General features: G+C 25.4%; 1 protein-coding gene across 2 annotated transcripts; it reads right to left on the bottom strand.

The window, feature by feature from the left end:
- Positions 1 to 273: 273 nt before the first annotated feature.
- On the bottom strand, positions 274 to 19,836 carry LOC129987973 (threonylcarbamoyladenosine tRNA methylthiotransferase-like). Of its 2 annotated transcripts, none has more exons than XM_056096024.1 (12): positions 19,743 to 19,836; positions 16,915 to 17,075; positions 16,394 to 16,495; positions 14,813 to 15,043; positions 12,962 to 13,082; positions 12,062 to 12,165; positions 11,432 to 11,598; positions 8,238 to 8,383; positions 7,874 to 7,934; positions 6,922 to 7,041; positions 3,019 to 3,165; positions 274 to 507 (listed from the first exon to the last, which is right to left on the bottom strand). In XM_056096024.1, exons 2-12 carry the CDS (start codon positions 17,072 to 17,074, stop codon positions 277 to 279), a joined length of 1,590 nt encoding a protein of 529 aa, XP_055951999.1. In that variant the 5' UTR covers position 17,075; positions 19,743 to 19,836; the 3' UTR covers positions 274 to 276. The 2 variants fall into 2 exon arrangements, with proteins under 2 accessions (XP_055951999.1, XP_055951998.1); XM_056096023.1 differs by lacking the exon at positions 19,743 to 19,836 and adding an exon at positions 19,475 to 19,603.
- Between the last annotated feature and the right edge of the window lie 1,759 nt (positions 19,837 to 21,595).

The following is a 21,595-nucleotide window of genomic DNA, read 5'->3' as shown; positions in this document are numbered from 1 at the left end:
TCAAGTAATAAAATAATTTTTATTAGCCAGTCTGCATAATTTTTTACTTCCCCCCCCCCTTAGAAAAATATGAACGTTTTGTTTAAAATCTTGGTTCTACTATTAAGATACCATTTAATGCATTAGTTCCTTTTCCCACTCAGAAGAAAAGTGTACATACTGTTAACTGACAACTTTAGCAGTATCCACAAATGTCTGAATTGATATAAAGTGGTATGTTAACTTAAATAGTGTGGTGACTAATACTACTCAGAACAAAATAAAATAAACAAGTAATTAAAATAACATTGTATTCTTTTGTATTATATAAATAACTACAGCTATGAGTAAAACAAAAAGAGAATACATCAAAGCAGTAGAAGATTTAAATGTTCTTGTTAATTTTTTTATTTCATTATTTAATGTTTTTGTTGGAACTGGCTCTCCTATCATGTAATGTTTTCCTGCTTTGGTTATTCGAACTGTGAGGAATTCTCCTAAGTATTCCTCTTTCTTTGGAACTAATACCTAAAAGAATATTCATAAATAAATCTAATTAACACATGAAGTAAATAAAAAAAAATCAATTGTTTAAATAAGAAAAGCAATATTTATTTCTTGTATAAAAATTTTAATACAAAGCTGGAATTTGAAGAATATTTAGCTTTGAAATAAAGCTAAAATATGTTCAGTTATGAATATATTTCTTTCACAAATTATCTAACAATACTTTACAGAACTCTGATTTACAAACTAATAACATAGGGCATTTTTTTTAAACTAATGATGACAATTGGATGATATATATTTGTTTGAGCTACAAGAATAGCTAAAAAAAACATTAATCCAATTGTTTAATCATAATTAGACTTCAAGTCTAAACACCACTACCCTTTCATGAGTTAAGTATTTTCTAAATTACACCAAGTTCCATCATACATTTTTGGATTTAAATTCGTAGAAATTTTCTTAGTAAAGAATAAGTATGTATTGTGTAGTTAAATTTAAAATATTTTTGTATCTAAATATCGATATTTTAATAAGAATGTAATTAATTTAAATTCAGCTTTAATGTTTTGGACTCAACAAATATTGTTCCTGCAATTTGTGATTCTACAAATATAATCTTATGCATTTTAAGCATATTGAATTGTGGAGTATGTGGATTTTTTTTTTTTTTGAATAAAACAAATGGATAAGAGATATTATGAATAAAACTAACAAGTTAAAAAAGAGAGGAGAGTGTTATTCTTTACATACACATTTCATTAAACATCAAATTCAGAATTTTAAAATTTAGTTTAATTAAATATTTTTTTTTTTTTTTTTTTTTTTTTTTTTTTAGAGATTACATTATTTTACATTAATAATTTTTGAACAAATTGTCTTAAATTTCCTAAAATCAAATGAAAAGCATATTTAAATGATCATTTACCACCCACAATTTTTAAAATTAATGGTAGATTTGCAGAATTTGATGTTTTTTTAAGTATAAGATCACAAAAAAATGGCCCATAGTTATGCTCTAAAAGGTGTTTATTACATTATAAAGTTTCTAAATTTATTTTTAAAAACCTAGCAATATTATTACACTTATTTATTTATTTATATTTTTGTTTGTTTTTAAAACAATTTAATAAGAGTATTTGCAAGACAGAAATGATGAAAAAATAATAATAAATGGAAAACTAATATTACTCACTGTTTCTTTTCAAGCATAAATTAAAAACCACATAAAATTTATAAAAAAAATATTAAGAATATTTGACATGGCTCAACATTTATAATTCAAAATCATAATGTAATATAATAAATAATTTTCTAATGAATCAAATTTTGACTATGAAACAAAACTTTTCTAGATTTAATACTTTTTAATGAAGCTTATCTTTCACAGAACTATAATCCTATCTAGAATTCATTCATAATAGTTGAAAATGAACTATTATTCATTTACAACTAATAAACAAATGTTGTCATAAATAGGATACCTACAACACTGTTCCAAGTTATTTGTTATTAGCTTCTGAAATAATATTTCAGTAACAGGAATTAATGTTTTTTAAATCAATAATGTAATTCAAAAAATAGTTTTACATAAAAAAAAAAGTTTGAATTGGCTATCATAGAAAAGATAATACGTTTAAAATGAAATGGCATTAAATTAACTAAACAGAATTTTCTTAGTTAAAAACCAATTAATATATTAATGATCAGCATTCAACAGTATATTTAAATCATTGAATGTATAAAATGTCAATTTCTAGAAGATAATTATAATTATTTTTTTACAGGAATATTAACCATTGAAACACAGATAGAAATTAAATTTAATGTATTCACAATTCCAAATCATAACATGCAATAAAAAAAAAAACTGTAATTTTTTTTTAATTTCTGAAAAAGAGAGTAAGAACAAAAAGAGTGTATAATAAAAGCGAAGGGGGAGAGGGTAATTGGTAAAGATGGTACAAAATTTATTACTTTGAAGAGGTTTTAAGTAATGAATTTTGATTATTAACATCTTTTAACATGGAAGTGAATTATTCATTTTTCACCCTAATTGCATAAAAATTCTAATTAAACTATTGAAAAAAAATTATAAAAGAAGCTATGATCATACCACTGACATGGGAATATGGTGATACATTGCTTTAAAAATGATGGTTTAAATGTGGTTTATGTTGGTTTAAATTTATGTATTTGGATTTAAATGTGCAATATAATCTGGAAGAATGGGAAGGGGAGATAGAAAGGAACAACAACAAAAGTAACTCATTTTATACTTATATTCATTTAACTTAATAACATATGTTTGTATAACAAATATTTTAATAAATTTCTCAGAATTATCAATTTAAAAACCATACTTTAAAAAAAAACAGATTAATTCCAACACTTTTGCAATAAACTTTTATAAATATTACATACTTATAGAATTGTGAGCCAAAAAGTTTCATTTTGTAGACATATAATTATATGCTGCAATTTTAAACATAATCCATCAAAAGATAATTACTCAATAAAGTTTCATCTTACCTGTTCATAAAATTTATTATGGCCTACATAGTGGTTCTTATCATGTGATACTTCAGTCACAAGAACTCTCTGAACAGTACCTACATTTTTGCCATAGCAAGTATAAGACTGAAAGTAATCACTTAAGGCTTTTGTTCGTTGTTTCACCTAGAAGATAAAAATGAAGGAAATTATCTTTAAATTTATGAAAATAATTATTGCCAAATGATTTCAATAGCAAAGATGTACTTAAATAAACTCATCAATACTCAACAGTCACATTTCACTTTTAGTTACTTTTTGTTTTGAATAACAAGTCTATATAATATTCGCAAACTCCTAAATGGTTTTTCAACAGGCATATACAACACATTGGCACGATAAATTTTATGCTTTTTGCTAAGATCAATATTTGAAGTAATGCAAAAGATCTGGAAATACATATTTATTACTATATTTTTGATATTTTATTGCATTGTTTAAATGTTTTGTTATATATGTATGAAAAGTTTCTTAAATGATTTTTTACTGATGTATTGAGAAAAAATTATTAAAAAAGGAGAATGAAAAAGCAGAATTTTAATTTAGTAATCTTGATATTCTTATAGTAATCTTTTAAAAAATAAACTGAAAGATATATTTTAAATTAAGTTAGGCATTAATGAACAAATTAATGTTTTTGAACAATATTATCATGCCATTAGGGATTGCAATACCGGTATACCGGGATACCGAATACCGGTATTTTGAGCCATTTGTACAATTCTGTAATACCGGTATTCACAAGTTTAAATACCGGTTTTTTGGTATTTACTAGAAATGGTCTCCACTATATGTTCAGAGATCGCGAACATAGCAAAATAGTATACATTTTTGTTTTTATGTCTCCTTAACGAGCGAAATTAATTAACTAATTAATGGCTTAAATATAAATTAGCGAAACATGGAAGAAAATATTGTATCCATAACGACTGATGGAGCAACAATTATGAAAAAAGTTGGAGAGTTGATTGGTGCAAATCAGCAGTTGTGCTATGCACATGGAATTCAATTAGGAGTAATACATGTATTATACCAAAAAAATAAAGAACAGAAGAATCCAAATACTGTGGATATAGAAACTTCGGATTCCAACTTTGAAGAGAGTAAAAGTGAGAGTGATATTGACAATGAAGATAATGACAATGTAATTGTTGAAGAAGATATTGCTAATGACGATGAAATATTAATCTATCAAGAATTGCTTCCTATAATTTATAAAGTTCGAAAAATTGTTAAGATATTTAAACGTTCCCCTATAAAAAAGGATATATTACTAACATATATACTAACTGAAAATAAAACAGAATATATGTTAATATTAGATTCTAAAACATGTTGGAACAATTTACTCCTAATGATGGAACGATTTTTGAAACTGAGAAATCCAATCCAAAAAGCAATAATCTACTTAAACCTGTAAATTATTTTTTCAGATAGTTAATTCGACTTAATATTCAGAACTATATCAGTTCTACTTCCAATAAAACTGATTATTGAGGCATTATGTGGAGAGATTCTAATAACAGCTAATGCAACAATAAATTTCATGTTGCAGTCACTGAAAGAACAGTACACATCACTATCTAAAGAATTATATATTACATTGAAAAATCGCACAGAAGAAAGGCATACCGAAATCGAAAATGTCTTATGATATTTACATAATTCTAATGATTTTAAAAATGAAAATGAAAAACAAGAAAAGAAAATAACCAATTCAAATCTGATTACGTTTAGAGTAAATTTTCTTAAAATTTTTTACCCACAAACCTATCTACATTCAGAAGAATTCGGTTCAATTATCGAAGATTATAATGTCACTACTGTCAATAGTGAAAAGGAATTGTCTCTTGAACAAAAATTAGAATTAGCGATAAATAAAAAAAATTTCAAAGAACCAAAATACAATACAGAAATCAGCTATATCCAAAACCATCCGACGAGAAATCTATTTATTTGAAGATGAGGGATTTAGAGGTAAATACTTGGAAAAAATATATCGCGCATTGCTAACAGTACCACCAGCTAGCGTAGATGCCGAAAGAGCGTTTCCGACAGCTGGTAATTTTTACACAAAATTACTTTTCAGGTTTAATGACAGTACAATTGATACATTATTTTTTTTTTAAGATCACATTTCAAAAATTTGTAATAGTATCCCAGACTGAATAGTGATATTTACACTTTTTTTGTGATTTAAATAAATAAGATGTTCCTTTACTTTTTTGTGATTATATACTGTTATAATTTATAAGTTACAAATTATTTTATGATATTTAGACTCTCTAACAAAACTGGCAAATAAAACAAAGAAACATCTGTGTTTTCTTTCTTTTTCTAAAATTTCTAATACCGGTATCCCGGTATTAAGATTTAAAAAATACCGAATACCGGTATTGAAATTTTGGTCCGGTATTGCAATCCCTACATGCCATATAATTTTAAAAATTAGTATTAAAAAATTTGAATAAAAATATTTATGAAATTTAGTCTACAATATTTGTAAATGGTAATTGATAATGAAAATTAAGCTATAAATGCTTTATATACTTATAAAAACTTCCGAGATTCTCAAATGACATTCAAACCTGATAGTACCAGTCTAAAATGCATATTTATTCATCATATAGAGATAATTGTCAAATTAGATAATATAACAAATTGAATTTAATATTATTTTCTACTTGCATACATTAAAAAATTTCCTTTACTGACTTAAAAGAATAATGATTTATCTTTTTTTTTTTTAATAAATGATCCAGATCTAAATTAATTTTTTTAATCAGTGGAATATCTTTATTTGAATGAATAATTTGTTACAAAGGAAATGATAGCAGAATGAAGTAAGTATACAATAATACTGTTGTAAAGGAAAGCTCTCACTTTTAAAGTAAAATGGCTAAAAGCAATAATATTAAACAAAAGAAAAATATATTAAAGACATGAACAAAAAAAAAGTAATAGTTGAAAGAACATCAAACTTATTTTGCAACGATACCAATTTCTAAGACAAATTTTAAGTGATTTAAACATTACTTCCTAATACTGGACAACTTTTTTTGCAATGTGCATTAAATGGCTTCTAATACTATTCTGTGCATTTTCCCGTCATTTCGTTATCACATATTCCCTACTTATTCCATCATTGTCCTTCTTCATCCTAGTTTATTTTCACTCTTATTTATCATCTAGATCTCTTCACAAAAGAAAATGTTACCAAAAACGTTTTAAAAATGCAGGTCTCTTTTAAGGTGGTTAGTAAAAAGTATAAATTAACCAGAGAAATTTTTATTTTGTGATAGAATGATGTATTCCAATACTTTCTCTCAGTGCCTATGACTAATTTTTTTATATTGGAATAATATTATTAGATTGTGGTACTTTTGTTAGACTACATAGAGATGCAGAACATTATTTCATTAAATAACAGATATTTACTTTGTAAGAGATAACTTTTTACTCTCTTTTTAATATCGTTTCAAATTAAAGTGTCAGTAATTTTAAAACATACAGTATTATTATTTCCATTTCAATATTTTAAAGTATAAATGTACAGTATTATATAGAAATACACTCATTCATAAAAAAGCAAAGTATACATGAAGTAATGGGAGAAATAAAACTTTTAAATTGTTTGCTGCAAAATTTCTCTTTTATAACATTGTCTTTTTTTTTATCACCAACATATATATATATATATATATATATAACAATGATGATCTTAGCAAATGAATTTTCAGCAAGATATATTTAATCAAGTATTATTATTATATGAAAGAATACATAAGGAAAAAAATATGACACTATTTTTTTCCTTACATCTTCTCTCTTTTTCTCTAAATGGTAAATGTTTCAGATTGGATTACTAATAACTTTGTATACCTCATTTCCGGGCACTCTCTTCATTTTTGCTGCTGGTGTTCCAGGTCGAGGAAAAAATTGATTTATAAATAACACAGGGAAATGATATTCTTTCACTAAATTCATGGTTTCTTGGAAATCCTAAAAAAAAATTATAACATATTTTTCAGCTTAAAAAATTCAAGTAAAAGTTATTTGGTATTTAAAACAATAAAGTTATAGAATTATTATATAATTATAATAGAAATAAATTTAGTATAGTATGAAATAAAAAAAAATCACAAAATATCATATATACGTTCCAGAAGTACAGACCATTCGTCAATATACTTTAAAAGACTTTCATTTCATCATTTTATTAATCATTAAATCATGATTATAAGCACTTTTCTATTATCAAATTTAAAATTCAAATTTAAACTAAATAAATATAAATATTGAATTTTTGTCATTTAATTGGTGGAATTCAAAGTAAAAGAGAAAAAAAATACCAAAATAACTACTTTGAAAATGCAATGGCATATTCATAAGTTTTTAAAATTATAAGTATTTCACTCTCCAACTACAATTTGAAACATTAAATGAATTTACTTTTTGAAGAAAATATATGTATATATTTTATATATTTATGTCTCTGAATTAAAGAAAAGAAATCCTAATCTTCTCTATCTTCTTTTCCTCAATTTTTTTCTTTGTATTTCTAAATATTAATAAACATTTTTTAATTGAATTCTTTAATATTAGTATCAACAAAAAAAGTTTTGAAAAAAAAAACTTTTTTTTTTTCCTTTCTTGTAACTTTTTATTAAGAAAAGCTAAAAAAAATCTTAAAATATTTCATTGAAGACTTCTTAAAATCAGAAATGTTGTCTTTACAATAAAGAATGCATTTAATTCCTTCAATATCAAGATGATTTTCTATTAAATAATAAAACAATTTGATTAAAAAGCTACACAATTTCTTAATTGTTACCTCAGCAGTTTCTGTAGGAAAACCACAAATTATATCAGTCGCTATGGTAATACCAGGAACTCTAAAACAAAATACAAATCCAATATATTATGGCACAAGCAAAATTTATTAGAAAAAATTGTTGCTTAGCATTAATGTACAACATAAAAGCCATGCAGGACTGAATCTAGAATCAATATTCATTCAAAATAAATAAGATAAGTCAATGTTGGATATCATTATCTAGTGCAATATCAAAATTTTAAAGCTAAAAGAGGATATAAATGATACAAGAAATTCATTTAGTATTTTTATAGATAGTGCACATTTTTGGAGGGATTTCCTCTCTAAATTCAAATAGAAAGCATAATTTAAGAAGGCATACCTTTCCCTCAGAAAGTTCACTACCATTTTGAAATCGTCTATGCAATACTCCCTCTTCATTTCACCCAAAACATAATCACTTCCAGATTGAACAGGAACATGTAGAAAAGAATAAACTCTAGGATGTGATAATATCTTGGCCATATCCTAAAATAATGTACAATTTGTAATAATGCAATGTACAATTTGTAATAATGCAGTGTACAATTAAAAACTTGACAGTAGTGTAACAAAAAGTGGAGAGGGGGGGGGGGATTTTGCCATTTTAAATTGGTCTCTGAAACAGTGCTTAAAACTGTAAGCCTGTGAACTTCAAAACTGTGAACTTCAAAATTTCTCAACAAAAATTGTTTAAAAAAACATTTGATTTGTCACATAGTTCAATTTTCTTTTTTTAATACTAATTTTTTTCTTCACTTTTGAAACTAGGAAGCAAGCATGCATGTATGTATGATGAAAGAGTGGTTACCCTTAATAGTATGAAGGGAATGAAAAGTGGTCTACAATGTATGTTTGTAAATAATAATTCAACACCTTTATATCAATTTTCTACATCTCAGGGTTTTTTTTTTTTTTTTTTTTTTTGCATCTCTTTACAGAAAAACCTTTTTAAAAAGTAACAAAATAAATAAATAAACCTAGTTCACTACAGCTTATTAATGAAACTTGGAAGGAAAATTAAGAGAAAGCAACAAGTTCTTTATAATTGGAATTAAAGTTGGGAAATAAAATTTTTAAAATATGCAAAATGAAAAATTACTCTAATTATATAAAAACAAAATAACAAGAAATTCTTTATTGGATAATGTGGCCATTAAAAAATGGTTTTGATATGGGATGATATCCTAATAAATATCATTGCTGTTAGTTAATCTGCTAAGTCAATAATTACTTAATCTGTCAGGCTACTCAATAAAGCTATAAATTTTGTAAATTCATTTAAATATAATATGGGTTTTAAAAAGTATATTAATGATGCTTCAGCATTAGCTATAATAACACAGAATTTCCTTTAAAAGGTACGGGGGGGTGTCCTTTTTTATCATGAATGTGTATATGAACAGACCAAAAATTCAAAACCAATTTTTAAATTCGAATTTAAGATAACTATAGATATTGCTTTATATTCTATTCACGAATAACCTAAATCCTTAAACAAAAGTGATATATTATTTAAATTTCTGAATTCATGAATATGCTGAAAAATGACTTCAAAAATCTGGTATAAATATTGATAATTTCTTACAAATATCTTATAGCAGTTAAGTACTTAAAGGTGTTATTAGTAATGATTTGAATTAATTTTGAACAAACCCATTAACAACAATATTAATTCTTTAATATATTTCAAATTTATTAAAGTAAGTTATTTAATATCATCATTTTCCAACTTTCCTGTAGCTTTAAAAGCATATTTAGTTTTACCCATCAATGTTGCAGCTGGCAAAAAGAAGTTTCCCTAAACTAAAAATTAATCCAATCTTGTTTAAAATAAACCAAGAGAAATTGAGTACTTTAGGTTTAATTACAATAGAGAAAGATTTATCAGTAGAAATTAATTTAAATAGCATTATTGGTGAGCTTCCTGATAATAAAAGAAGAATACAATTTAATATATATATATATATATATATATATATATTACTTTGTGGAATAACTGTAATGCATGTAATTTGATAATGAATGCCAACTTAAAAAATTGTTTCACTACCAAATTTTCATTAATTGGTTTAATTCTCATTTTTTTCTATCTTTTACGAATTTGATGTGGAGAAATAGAAATTTGTTAATTTCTGTATTTGCAAGAGCATAAGGCAACTTTATTTTCAAGAAAACTAAGCCTATAATTGAAACTTGCTTTATATTTTGAATTTTATTGATGATGTAAAGAATTTGACCGGAAAATTGCCAGAAGATAGATGGCAGCACCGTATTGATGTAGATCAAAAATGTGATGACATCACACCGGCAGTACGTTTGGCTGACGAGATTTTTTTCAGCGTGGTATTGTGCTATGTGAGTTTGTGTTGTGTTGAAAGTAAAAGGCCTTGATGCCTTGTGATGGTGTTCTATCTTGCGGATTAAGATATTGGTCATGGGAATGGATTTACAAATATTGTAATGTATGAATTTCCTATTTTTTATATGTTGTGAATGTTTTGTCCGACTGTGATGTTATAAATAAACAAATTTAAAATACAAATTTGGCCTATTCACTCGGCTCTACACTGATGACATCACAATGAATGAAAGCTGAAAGTGCTTCTTTAAATGAGTAAATCAAGTTTATTTCCACCAACAAATACTTTTTTCATTCTTTTTTTTTAATTAAAAAAAACTGTAAAACATTTCACATTAACAGATTTAGAAATATATCATAGGGGAAAGGTTGATTGAAATTCAATGGCCTGTCAGAGGGTTTGCTTATGGAACAGAAAAAAAATGCTATAGAACAACTTAAAATAAAGCATCTAATTTTGGAACAATTTATTCATCACAATCATACAATGACAGTTTAATGAGTCTAAAATTATACTGATATCTTCAAGAAACCAAGACTCTTAAAATTTTAAACAGATAAATTACATAAAATATAGAAGTAGACAATTTTTCCCCATAAAATTCTAAACAAGGTATATTAAACTGTGAGTTATAATCAAAATTGGGGTCAGAAAGAAAATTATTGAAGTTGTGAATTATTAAAATTATAAGCAAAATGCTTATAAGCAAAATCAGTATTACATTTATTTCAAAACTCACAAAGGAAATCATTTTGACTTAAAAGATTTCATTAAAATTTACTGGTAATAAAACTGATAACACTTAAAAAAGAATCTTAAATGGAGAAAAATTTCAAAGACTTATTTTGCAACACATAATAATGTAGAGAGATATACTTATTGAAATTTTATACAATAACAGTGTTTTGATTATAACTTTATTAAAACAGTGAGATTCTAAAAATGGACATTTTTAATGCTACAAACATTAACAAAATATAAAAATGGAAACTTTCTATTCAAAACTCTCTGAAAATTGTTTGATGCTGAATTATTTTAGAACAAAAATATTTTCAGATAGATTTGAACAGAGACAGATTTAGAGCCTTTTGCAGCACTTTTGTTACTAATTCTTATTATTAAAAAACTTTTCCATAAAATTAAAGTTGTAAGAAAATATCTTTAAAAAGCATACCTCTAAGTGTTCTAGAATATAAGGTGGGTTTGTCATTCCCAGACGAAGCATACAGTTTTCAGGTATAACTTCAACTAGCTGGTAAAGTAAATTTGGCAGTGTTTCCCCAATATCTCTTCCATATGCACCAGTATCTTCAGATGTTAACCAAAGCTCTTTTACTCCCTCTAGAAAGATTATCATGAAAAAAGTATTTACAAAACTACAAACATTTTATTTAATTCATTATATTTTCATTTCAAACACATGTCTGCTTTTAAATAAGCTGATAGTTTTAACTACTTTGAATTTAAATGTAGATACTACTGATAATAATAACGATTTTGCTTCAAAAATTTAGAAAGTGGAAACAGAAATAAATTATTATTATTATTATTATTTAGCAACACAGTGAAGCTGAAATATTATTTTTATACAGTAAAAGAAATCGAGCAAAAATTATCATAATAAAATAACCAGTTGCTTGCTTCCTTTATTTTTTTAATTAATAGAGAAAATGTATAGTTATTTCAAATTTACAGTTTCTTTAAATTTCTAGCTATTTCTAATATTAAGTTTTCTAAATCCTTAGTATTAAAAGAAACAAAAAAAATTATGCTTGATAAAACAATAAAAAAGTACACAAAATACCTGAGAATGCTTGTTCAGCACGCTGTATAATTTCTGATATTGGGTAACTGCCTAATTTTCCTCTAGCATGTTTTGTTTTACAATATGTACAATGGTTTAAACAACTGTCAGAAAAAATAATGAAATATAATTATAAAAGTATTTGAAAAAAATGTATTTGAAAAAAAAGAATAAATTCATGAAAACAGTCTATATCTGAAGAAATAATTAACATACCAAAGCATTTTTTTTTCTTTAGAATTTAAAATTTATTTTGAAGACAATATATTTTGTACACTTTGTATCAATTTGTGTCATGAATGCAAGTAATAATACTAAATAACAAGGCATCCAAAAATTCAAATTATTAAGTTAATTTAATTCAAAAACTCCTTTTTTATCAATACTGAATTTCATTAAAACTAAATACATATCGTGAAATCTCTCTATGGTGGCTACTGTTCATTAAAAAAAAAAAAAAATGGCTGTTCTAAAATCTTTTGGTATAATCATAAAATATGCATTTAAAAAAGACCTAATTTGTTATTTCTGACAAAATTAATTTTAATTTTAATTATTTGATAGATAAAGCACAATATCATATTGTGTATACATGAATACATTGATGAAATGGTGCATTAAAAAAACTTTTGATTGATTTTATTGCATTTTCAAACTATGATGGTAAGTGCTCTATAATACGCAAGCAAATAAGCTCAGCAAACATTAATCCTGAGTTGCATCAATCATGATCAACAATTCAAAAATCAGTTAATTCATGCAACACAATTCAGTTTTAAAGTCAGCATTCAAAGACAGCACCTGCTCTTTACAAAGTAAATAAATAAAAAATTAAATATACAGTAAATAAATGTGAAATTATACAAACCTATACAAAAAGAAATATGTTAGAAAACTTACCCAGTATTTATAGGTATGATTTCAATAAGCTCATTTCTTCTAACTTTTGGTAGCTGCAGGGAAGCACCTCCTTGTTTCTTCCCTGAAACTTTTTTGGTGCCCAAGAGTCGGACAGAATTTCCTATAACAACAAGTGTTCATAGTTTCAGAAAATAAAATCATCTGAATATTTGCATTCCAAAATGTAATAAATTACATAACATTTATATGAATATTCATGTAATATGCTTGATATGTAAATTGCAATAATATAATATATTACATTACTACAAGTCTGCATATTTGCCCTGTATTTGGTTTTAATTCCTAACATATTAATTTACTAAATAAGGTAAAATGTAAACATGAAAAATTTACTCCTGCACTAGTACAGTAGGGTATTTCAGTATTCCAATAACCTACATGAAACTAAATATAATATTATTTTATTTAATAAATAAAATTTTTAAACATTTTTGAACTAATAATACAGATAATTTTCAAAGTATACAGCTAATTTTAAATATGTTTAGCATCTAATAATTTAATATATTCTTGTTTTATAAAAAAAATTATGTTTATTTATATTTTGGAATATGCTTTTACCCTACTCCACTAATGGTTAAGATAAATAGCTGCACTTTCATAATGCTTACATTAATAAAATAAATATTTTAAAAACAATATTGGATCTTATAAGCAATATTGATTGTTTAGGAGTCTAAATTGATATCAATGATGCTTTTAAATCATTCTTCCTTCTCAGCTATAGTTGTCTTGACAGTAAAACAGAAACAACAATTAGCAGCTATGTAATTAGCGAAGTTTGATTTTAAAAACAATTTTATCAATAGCATAAGATTATTACAAAAAAATTATGTTTTATAAAGAGTTTTAACAGTGACCTTCAAATAATAATAAAGCATTAATCATTATTTATAAGCTATATGTAACACAGTTATTGTACTTAAGTTTTACATATATTTACTATGCAATAATTAAAGAATATCTTCACAATTTGAAGGGAAAGTTATTAATTTCATTTAAAAAATAAATTTCAAAATAATAAACAAAACTTGGTACAATGGAAACATATATATAATATATCTTATTCAGCAATTTCATATAGCTGTATTTTTCGATAAGCATAAATGAAATACAGCACCCTTCAAAATTATTTTAAATGATATTCTTATGTATTTAAGTAAAATTTCATTATATATAGAGCAATAAATCTGGCATATCTGTAAAAATTTTCTTTCGGTTCTTTTTTTTTTTTTTTAAATTTACAAAGCTTTGTTAGAAACTTTTATAATGAAAGAATGCTGACATTATTAAACAGAAAAGGCTATGACAATATATCATTATGCCAAGTTGGATAACCCTGAATATAATCCAATTACATTTAAAAATATTGATATATTTAAATAGAATTTAGTTCTAAACATTGATACATATTCTGTGTAATATAACTGCTTAAATAAACAAATGTTTAATGTCCGAGAATCATTTTTATAACTCTAAAATGCATAGAAATATACATCCCATTATGTTCATTGTTGTGACTCCGTTCCTTTTAGTCAAATCTAACTAATCAAGTCTATGAATCTTCAATTCTTTACAAAGGAGGAAGAGAGAAAAACTTTATTCTTAGAGTAATCTTAGAGATATCATTTCAAACAAAAATGTGACTTTAATTCCAATCTATGGAGGTAGATTACTTTCCTATAAAACTTTCAAATGAGAATGGCCCACATTTGTGTCACATCCAAAGCAAAACCTTTGATAACTCTATTTAGCTGTGAAGATTATTCATGATTTCTAGCTAATCAGCCAACTACAGTTAAAACTCACACAAAAATTTATTCATACCTTTCAAAGTTTCCTCTACAACTTCTACAACTCTGTCAATTTGCTGCACTCCAATCATGCTGAGTCCTTCCATGTAAGGTGTCTTTGGAGCAGCTTGGGATACACATCCAGCCACAACAACATATTTCCCATTCTTTCGCCCCTCCTCGATGGCATTTCGAAAGTGATCTTCAGCTGGATTCTTTACAGTACAGCTGTTTAAAAGCCAAATATCCGCTAATGAAGCATCATCTAAAAAGCAAATTACTCTGTACATTTTTTTTTCTTTTTAAAATCTAACTTTTTTTATGATATTCTATTGATAAGTTTCCTGAGTTATTATTTATCCATTAATTTCACTAAAGTTAAATGTTTTAAATTAATGAATTGGAAATTTTTAAAAAAATTGAAAGAAACATTTCTTTAGTTTCAAGTTTCCATATATAATGCAGATAAATAGAACTCAATACTGTAATTCTTTCAAAAAAATGAAAAAAGTTAAAATTAATATCCATCTGGATCAGTTTGATATTAATGTGATGTTTTGTGACAAAGTGTGATCAAGTGTGGACAAGAAAAAGAAAAAAAAAAAATTGGCTTAAAATCTTTCTCTGTTTGAATGAAAATAATTTATTGTTTATAAATTTGAAAGAAAAATAACATTTAAAGAAATCCCAGGTGATTTCAAAATAAGTATAATCTGTAAAAAAATACAGTTACATATCTATTCAATCTGATTCATAGAGCGTTCAATTTTGTCTTTAAAAAATGTCTTTTAGTTAAATCATATTTTTGAAAAATAAAGTCAAAGAATTAAATGAAATATATATAATTAATTGTATTTGGAATGTTCAAATAAATGAATATGACAATAATTCAATACCTTAAATATTATGGATTCACATGGAAATTGCTATCTTTTAAGTAACATATGAGAAATGACCTCTATTTTCTAAGAGAATACTGTTGGGAAGATGTTTGCAGAGAATTTGAAGGTGAAATATGTTTCAACCCCAAATAATGATAGCTTGGCTAAATACATGAGGTGATAAACACTTAAGAAAGATATATAATATGTAAATGGTAATAAAGTTGAAAGTTTAGAAATTAGGCTGACACCGAGAGTGAGTATTAAAATTCTTACAGAAAAGAATAAATCAGCAGTTAAGAGTATAGTAATATATAATATGAAAGGAAATAAAGCAAACTCATTCAAAGCAATAATACTAGTATCTTTGAATCTTTGCTACTGACAAACTCGCATATTCAACAGTTTAATTGAGCAAATAAGATTATTTTTACTGTCCATTTATCATACCCAAACACAAGATTATAAGCAGAATATATATGATATAGATTACTTATATAGTAATCAAGATGAGAAATTAGAAATGAGGGCTCTTTCATTAAAGGAGGCATTACATAGTTATAATAATATGAATACTTGTGTAAAAATTTTCAGACATAGATTATATAAATTTCTACATTTTCATTTAATTAGCATATGATATTATTTTGAGAGCAACTGAATTCTTAATAAGTTTTGGAAGTGTAACCACAAATATAATAAAGAAATCTATATATTTGAAAAAATTAACAAACCTGTAATATTATAACCATTTTCATTCAAAAGACCAGCCATATATTCACTGTCTGAACTATTGTGAGCACATCCCCATGTTTTGACATAAACATTCTGTGTTCCTAAAAAACAAAGCAATTAACTTCAAAATAATTAAAAGGTTCAGAGATGAAATATGAAATAACTTATTTCATTAAAAAATTATTACAAAGGAAAAAATATTTAAAATATTTTTTATAAATATTTAAATATTTATAAAATTATATATAATATTTAATATATTATATATAATATTTAATATATTATATATAATATTTAATATATTATATATAATATATATAATATTTAAAATATTTTTTTATAAAATATTTGCTGTAAAACAGCATAGTAATATCTCATGTTAGAATAACAATAAATTTTTAAATAATCAGAACATTTTATTCATTATGACCAGTGTTTACATCCAAAAGATAATATTTTAGAATGTTTGAAGATGTGACTTTAATGTCATGGAATGCATATTTATTTTAATGATACATACCAGGAATAATGCTATCAGCAACAACTTCAGGACCAGCTACATTTTTTCTTGTAACTTTAGGAACAGGTCCAGAAGCCTTCAACTGAGCTATTCGAGACACTTCAGGTGTTTCTCCTAAATCTTCAATGTCCTCAATTTCCTCATCATGTGGGTTTCCCATCCTAGAAAATAACATAACATAAAAGAATTGAAATGATAAATTATAAATAAATACTTTAAAGATAAAATGATTAATTCAATTTCAACATTATAATATAAATAAATAACTCAATTTGTAATTTCCATTCAAAACAATTATTAAGAAATAAATTATTTTATTTGATGAAAACTTTTAAGGTTTAATTTATAAAAGTTTTGTGTAAAAAGTAGTTATGAGAAGAAGAAAAAAATCTGTGCAATTTTGTACCCTTAACAGCTGATGCTAAAAAACAGCACAATTTTCTTATTCAACAAAATGAATTTAGGGATGTGACTGATCTAAAAGCAAAAAAGAGGAAATCCCAAAAGCAACATGAAACAACACGCAAAGGAAAAAACATGCAAAAATTATTAATTAAATAGTCAATATATAGAAAAAAAATTTATCAAAGCTATTACTCAATTAGCATATTTATTCATTTCAAATTATTTTTTAATGCAAGAAATCAATAGCATATTACTTTTCAGAAGACAACTTTAAGAAATATATTGTCCACAACAATTTTAAATGTATATAGGACAACAAATATGAGAGAAAAGTCAGTACTTTACTGCAAACATACTTGACTAGCATATTTTAGCAAACGCTTCTCTAATGGTCAAAAAAACTTTACAACTTATATTGAACACATTACTGGCCTTTTGTTTTTCCTACAGGTCTTTCGTGGGTACAACTCAATAGGCACGCCATAGTTTCCTTTTGAGCATCAGTCACATTGGTACAACAAGCAGTTTCATTTTGTGTAAAAAATTAAAATGTGGTAAAAAAAAGTTTTTTTAGACCTTAGTTTTTTTGACCTTCCATTGTGTCCATCATTTCTTAAGATGAAAATTTTTCTGCAATTGGTCAGCTTTGCCAGACACTTTCTTTCTTTTTACACTAACTTTTACCTTGGATTATTTTATCCTTGATTGTTTATCACAAAAAAAAATTTCTAAGAATGTTTGCTCTATAATTACTTGCTGCATGTTTTAAAGAGGTTTTTTTTAAATCTATTTTATATTTCAGATAATCTGCATACAATTAAATTACAGTTTTTTTAAACAAGGGGAAGGGGATATGAGAAATCTAACAAAAGCAAAAAACCACAGAAGAATCACATCCCTGTGGATCATAATTTTTTAATTTTTTTTTATTTGATGTTTGTCAATAGTATGCAGTTAAGCTAAAAGTTGGAAAAATGGCATATGATTAATGTGCAGATACTAAAGTCTCATAAACAGATGTGTCCATCATTAGAAATGGGACCATTTCTCAGTTAAATATCATTATTAGAAAGTCCGAATTTTTTTTAAAATTAAATTTAATAATCTAATATAATTTTTTTTCACTTTTTCTTTTGTTTGAGCCATTAAAAATTCTAAATAAACAAATGTTGAATAAAACTACATTATTAATGTAAATTAGTTTTCTTTTCTTTTTTAATGAAATATATTTCAAAGAAAATTACATTTCTTTTCTACCATAAATGCAATTAAGGACGAACTTTCCATTGAATTTGAAAAATACAATTAACAATTATTGTTCTAGTGTATTTTTTGAGAAATTATATTTTCTATAATTACATAAGCATACATATTTTCTCGTCCAAATTACTTATGCTTAAAATCTATGTTCAAAAATTACAGAAGAAATTCCAAATTTTTAGTGCTATCTGATAATCTAAATCTCTAACGAATATTTATTTAAAAAAGTATTTAACAAAAAAACATAAAATAATATTTGCTTATGTTATGCTTGTTATTGAAACTTCCATATCAAACCTTAAAATATATATTCATTTAATGCACTTCACCAGATACAAGTTGAGTTTCAATTCATTCAGTGGAGTGCATAACTATATTTTTACTAAAAAATTAGCATTTTTCTATTGTAAACATAAAAAAAAAAAAAATATTAAAGCTATGTTAATACTTAGTATTTATGAAATTATTTCAGAATCCTCTTTTTTAATGTATTCATTATTATTTTTCATTAATTCATTTATTTTTTTTTATAAAAATTATAGAATGATTCTAATAACGATCTCAGATTCATACAAAGAAATTGAAATAGCTTTAAATTCAGTAACTGTAAATCTTAGCTAAGAAAGAGTAATATGTTGTTCTCATTAAGGTTATAACATATTCTATGATTTGATGAATTTTACTCATTTTACTTTATTTCTAGTGTTTTAAACAAATAATTATAAATGCGTTAGAAGATTTTTTTTAAAAAATATAAGTTTCTTATTCTATGAATTATTACAACTTTTATTACCATTTAATTAACTAAATAAAATCAATATATCCACTAGAAACACTTAAAAAATTTAAATTTTATTAAATTAAAGACATTATACTGATGTTGGAATAATATTACCTTGAAAATGAAAATTAAAACCCTCCGCTGGAAATGACTTAGAAAGATAAATTTCTGTTTCGAAATTAATTTTAATAATAATAATATGCTGCTATTTTAAATAAAATAATATTTCTATAGTTAAACTTTTTCAATTTAATGCCGATCGTTTTCAGTACGTCATTAGAAAAATTCGACCATAAAAGTTTTCTTAATATCAGAAAAATTTCCCGTTTGAAAGAAAGGTAAAATTAAATGAATATTTTGCAAATAATAAATATGTAATCACCTTTTGTAAATTTATTTAAAGGGAATTCCACGTGTAAAATAAGAATTAGTCAAATATGTAAACACAGAAGTAAACAAACTTCAATTCAGTTCTGTTCGATTAGAAAACAGCGGGATTTTTTTTTTTTAACTGAAAGGAAGAAAGTCATGTGATATAAGTTTTAAAAGTTTGGTGGTATCCTTTAAAAAGGGAACACGGTGGTCACATGGTAAGATTTCTGCTGCAGAATTGGAAGTTTGTGAATGCAAAATTCTTCTTTACTGAACATCTCCTTGTAGGGACTGTGTTGTTGATCCAATCTCTTCTCACTTGAATGATGCAGAAATTTAAAAATAAATGTGGTTTCAGAAGTAGTTCTCGTCATATCACTGTGTATCTAAAATAGCCAAAACCATTCCAAAAAACAAAATCCTTGTGTAGCTTCAAAACGTAACCTTTACCTATTAAACCATAACTTTTTACAATGCATGAAATTCGATATTTTATCATAGACTGTTCCTTTTGTATCTTTCAAAAGTTAATAAACAGCGCAATACTGTCATAGTAATAGTGACTGAAAATGTTTGGTGATCATATGCTGCGATGATCACAAAACTCAAAATTCGAAGCAATTTTTATTCATGTATAAACAAATCAAATGCATCAGTTTAATTTTGGAAGCATGCAATCAGTTGCCTTATGAGATTCGCAATTACTTTAATCTTACTACTATGTTTTTATGCGAATTGAATCCATTCATTTTCTGTAAAGGAGAATCACATTATTTCAATAAAAGAAAATAAACTATAAAATTTTGATTTATTTAGCAAAACACAAATACACCAGATTAATAAAAATATCAAAGCAAGATATAAGGAAAGAATACAAAAAATGTAACCTTCAACTGTTAATTTGTTTACGACAGTGACCTTAGGGAGTAGTCTCGATTTCGGATTTTGATTTGATTTGTTTGGATTTTTCTGGCGCAAGGACTCCATTTCGGAATCAGAAGATAATAATTCGGAAATTGATTCTTCCAAAAATATTCTTTTGGTTATTCTTGTATTTGTATAGCAGATCTATTAAAAATTTTCATTCTGGTTTAAATATCTTTAAGTTCCTGTAGCTATAAATTTTTAGAATAGGATAACGACATAGTTGACATCCTCTTCATCCGACATTGAATACAGATTACGACTACCGTCATAAAATAATCTTTCTTTATTTCAAAATGAGATATAATCAAGCTAATATTATTGAAGACACAGTGATTCCGGTAATGATGGTTTCAGTTATAGGTTGAATACATGTAGCCGATTGCAGATTTCTTGTATTTTTCAAAGTAAGTTTATCGTTTTAATAATTAATGTTCAAAAAAATTCATTCCTTTTTTTAAAAAAGGGACATGTTAATTCACCGAAAAAAATGTCAATTTTTGTTGTTTATAATGGCACTTGCCATGCACAAGATTTTAAGCCAAGGGAACGTCTCTTGTTTTAGTAGCTCCAACTAGGGCCAAGAGTACGTCTTAGCTACTCACACATCTCATTCGCTTGCACAACCCCTTTTTACAAGGGGGCACATTCACACATCTCACGGCTAGAACTGAGGAAGAACAACCATGCCCGTACTGGGACTCGAACCCAGGAAGCCCAGAACACGGGGAAGAAGCGCTACCCCTATGCCAGGACGCCGGCACGTCAAGTTTTAGAATAAGCAATCAAAAGTCCGTGAACTCGCTAATTGGGTAGTTTTGAATATATAGCCAAAATATTTTAATTTCTTTTGCAGCTTATTTTGAACAAATTTAATTGAAAGCGTTTTCTAAGACAAACTTTTGTAAGTGCTATAAACAATAAAATGTTTTAATATGA

Source organism: Argiope bruennichi, chromosome 10 (assembly GCF_947563725.1).
Source record: "Argiope bruennichi chromosome 10, qqArgBrue1.1, whole genome shotgun sequence".
NCBI classification, from domain to species: domain Eukaryota; kingdom Metazoa; phylum Arthropoda; class Arachnida; order Araneae; family Araneidae; genus Argiope; species Argiope bruennichi.
This window is presented reverse-complemented; position numbering and strand designations above follow the sequence as displayed.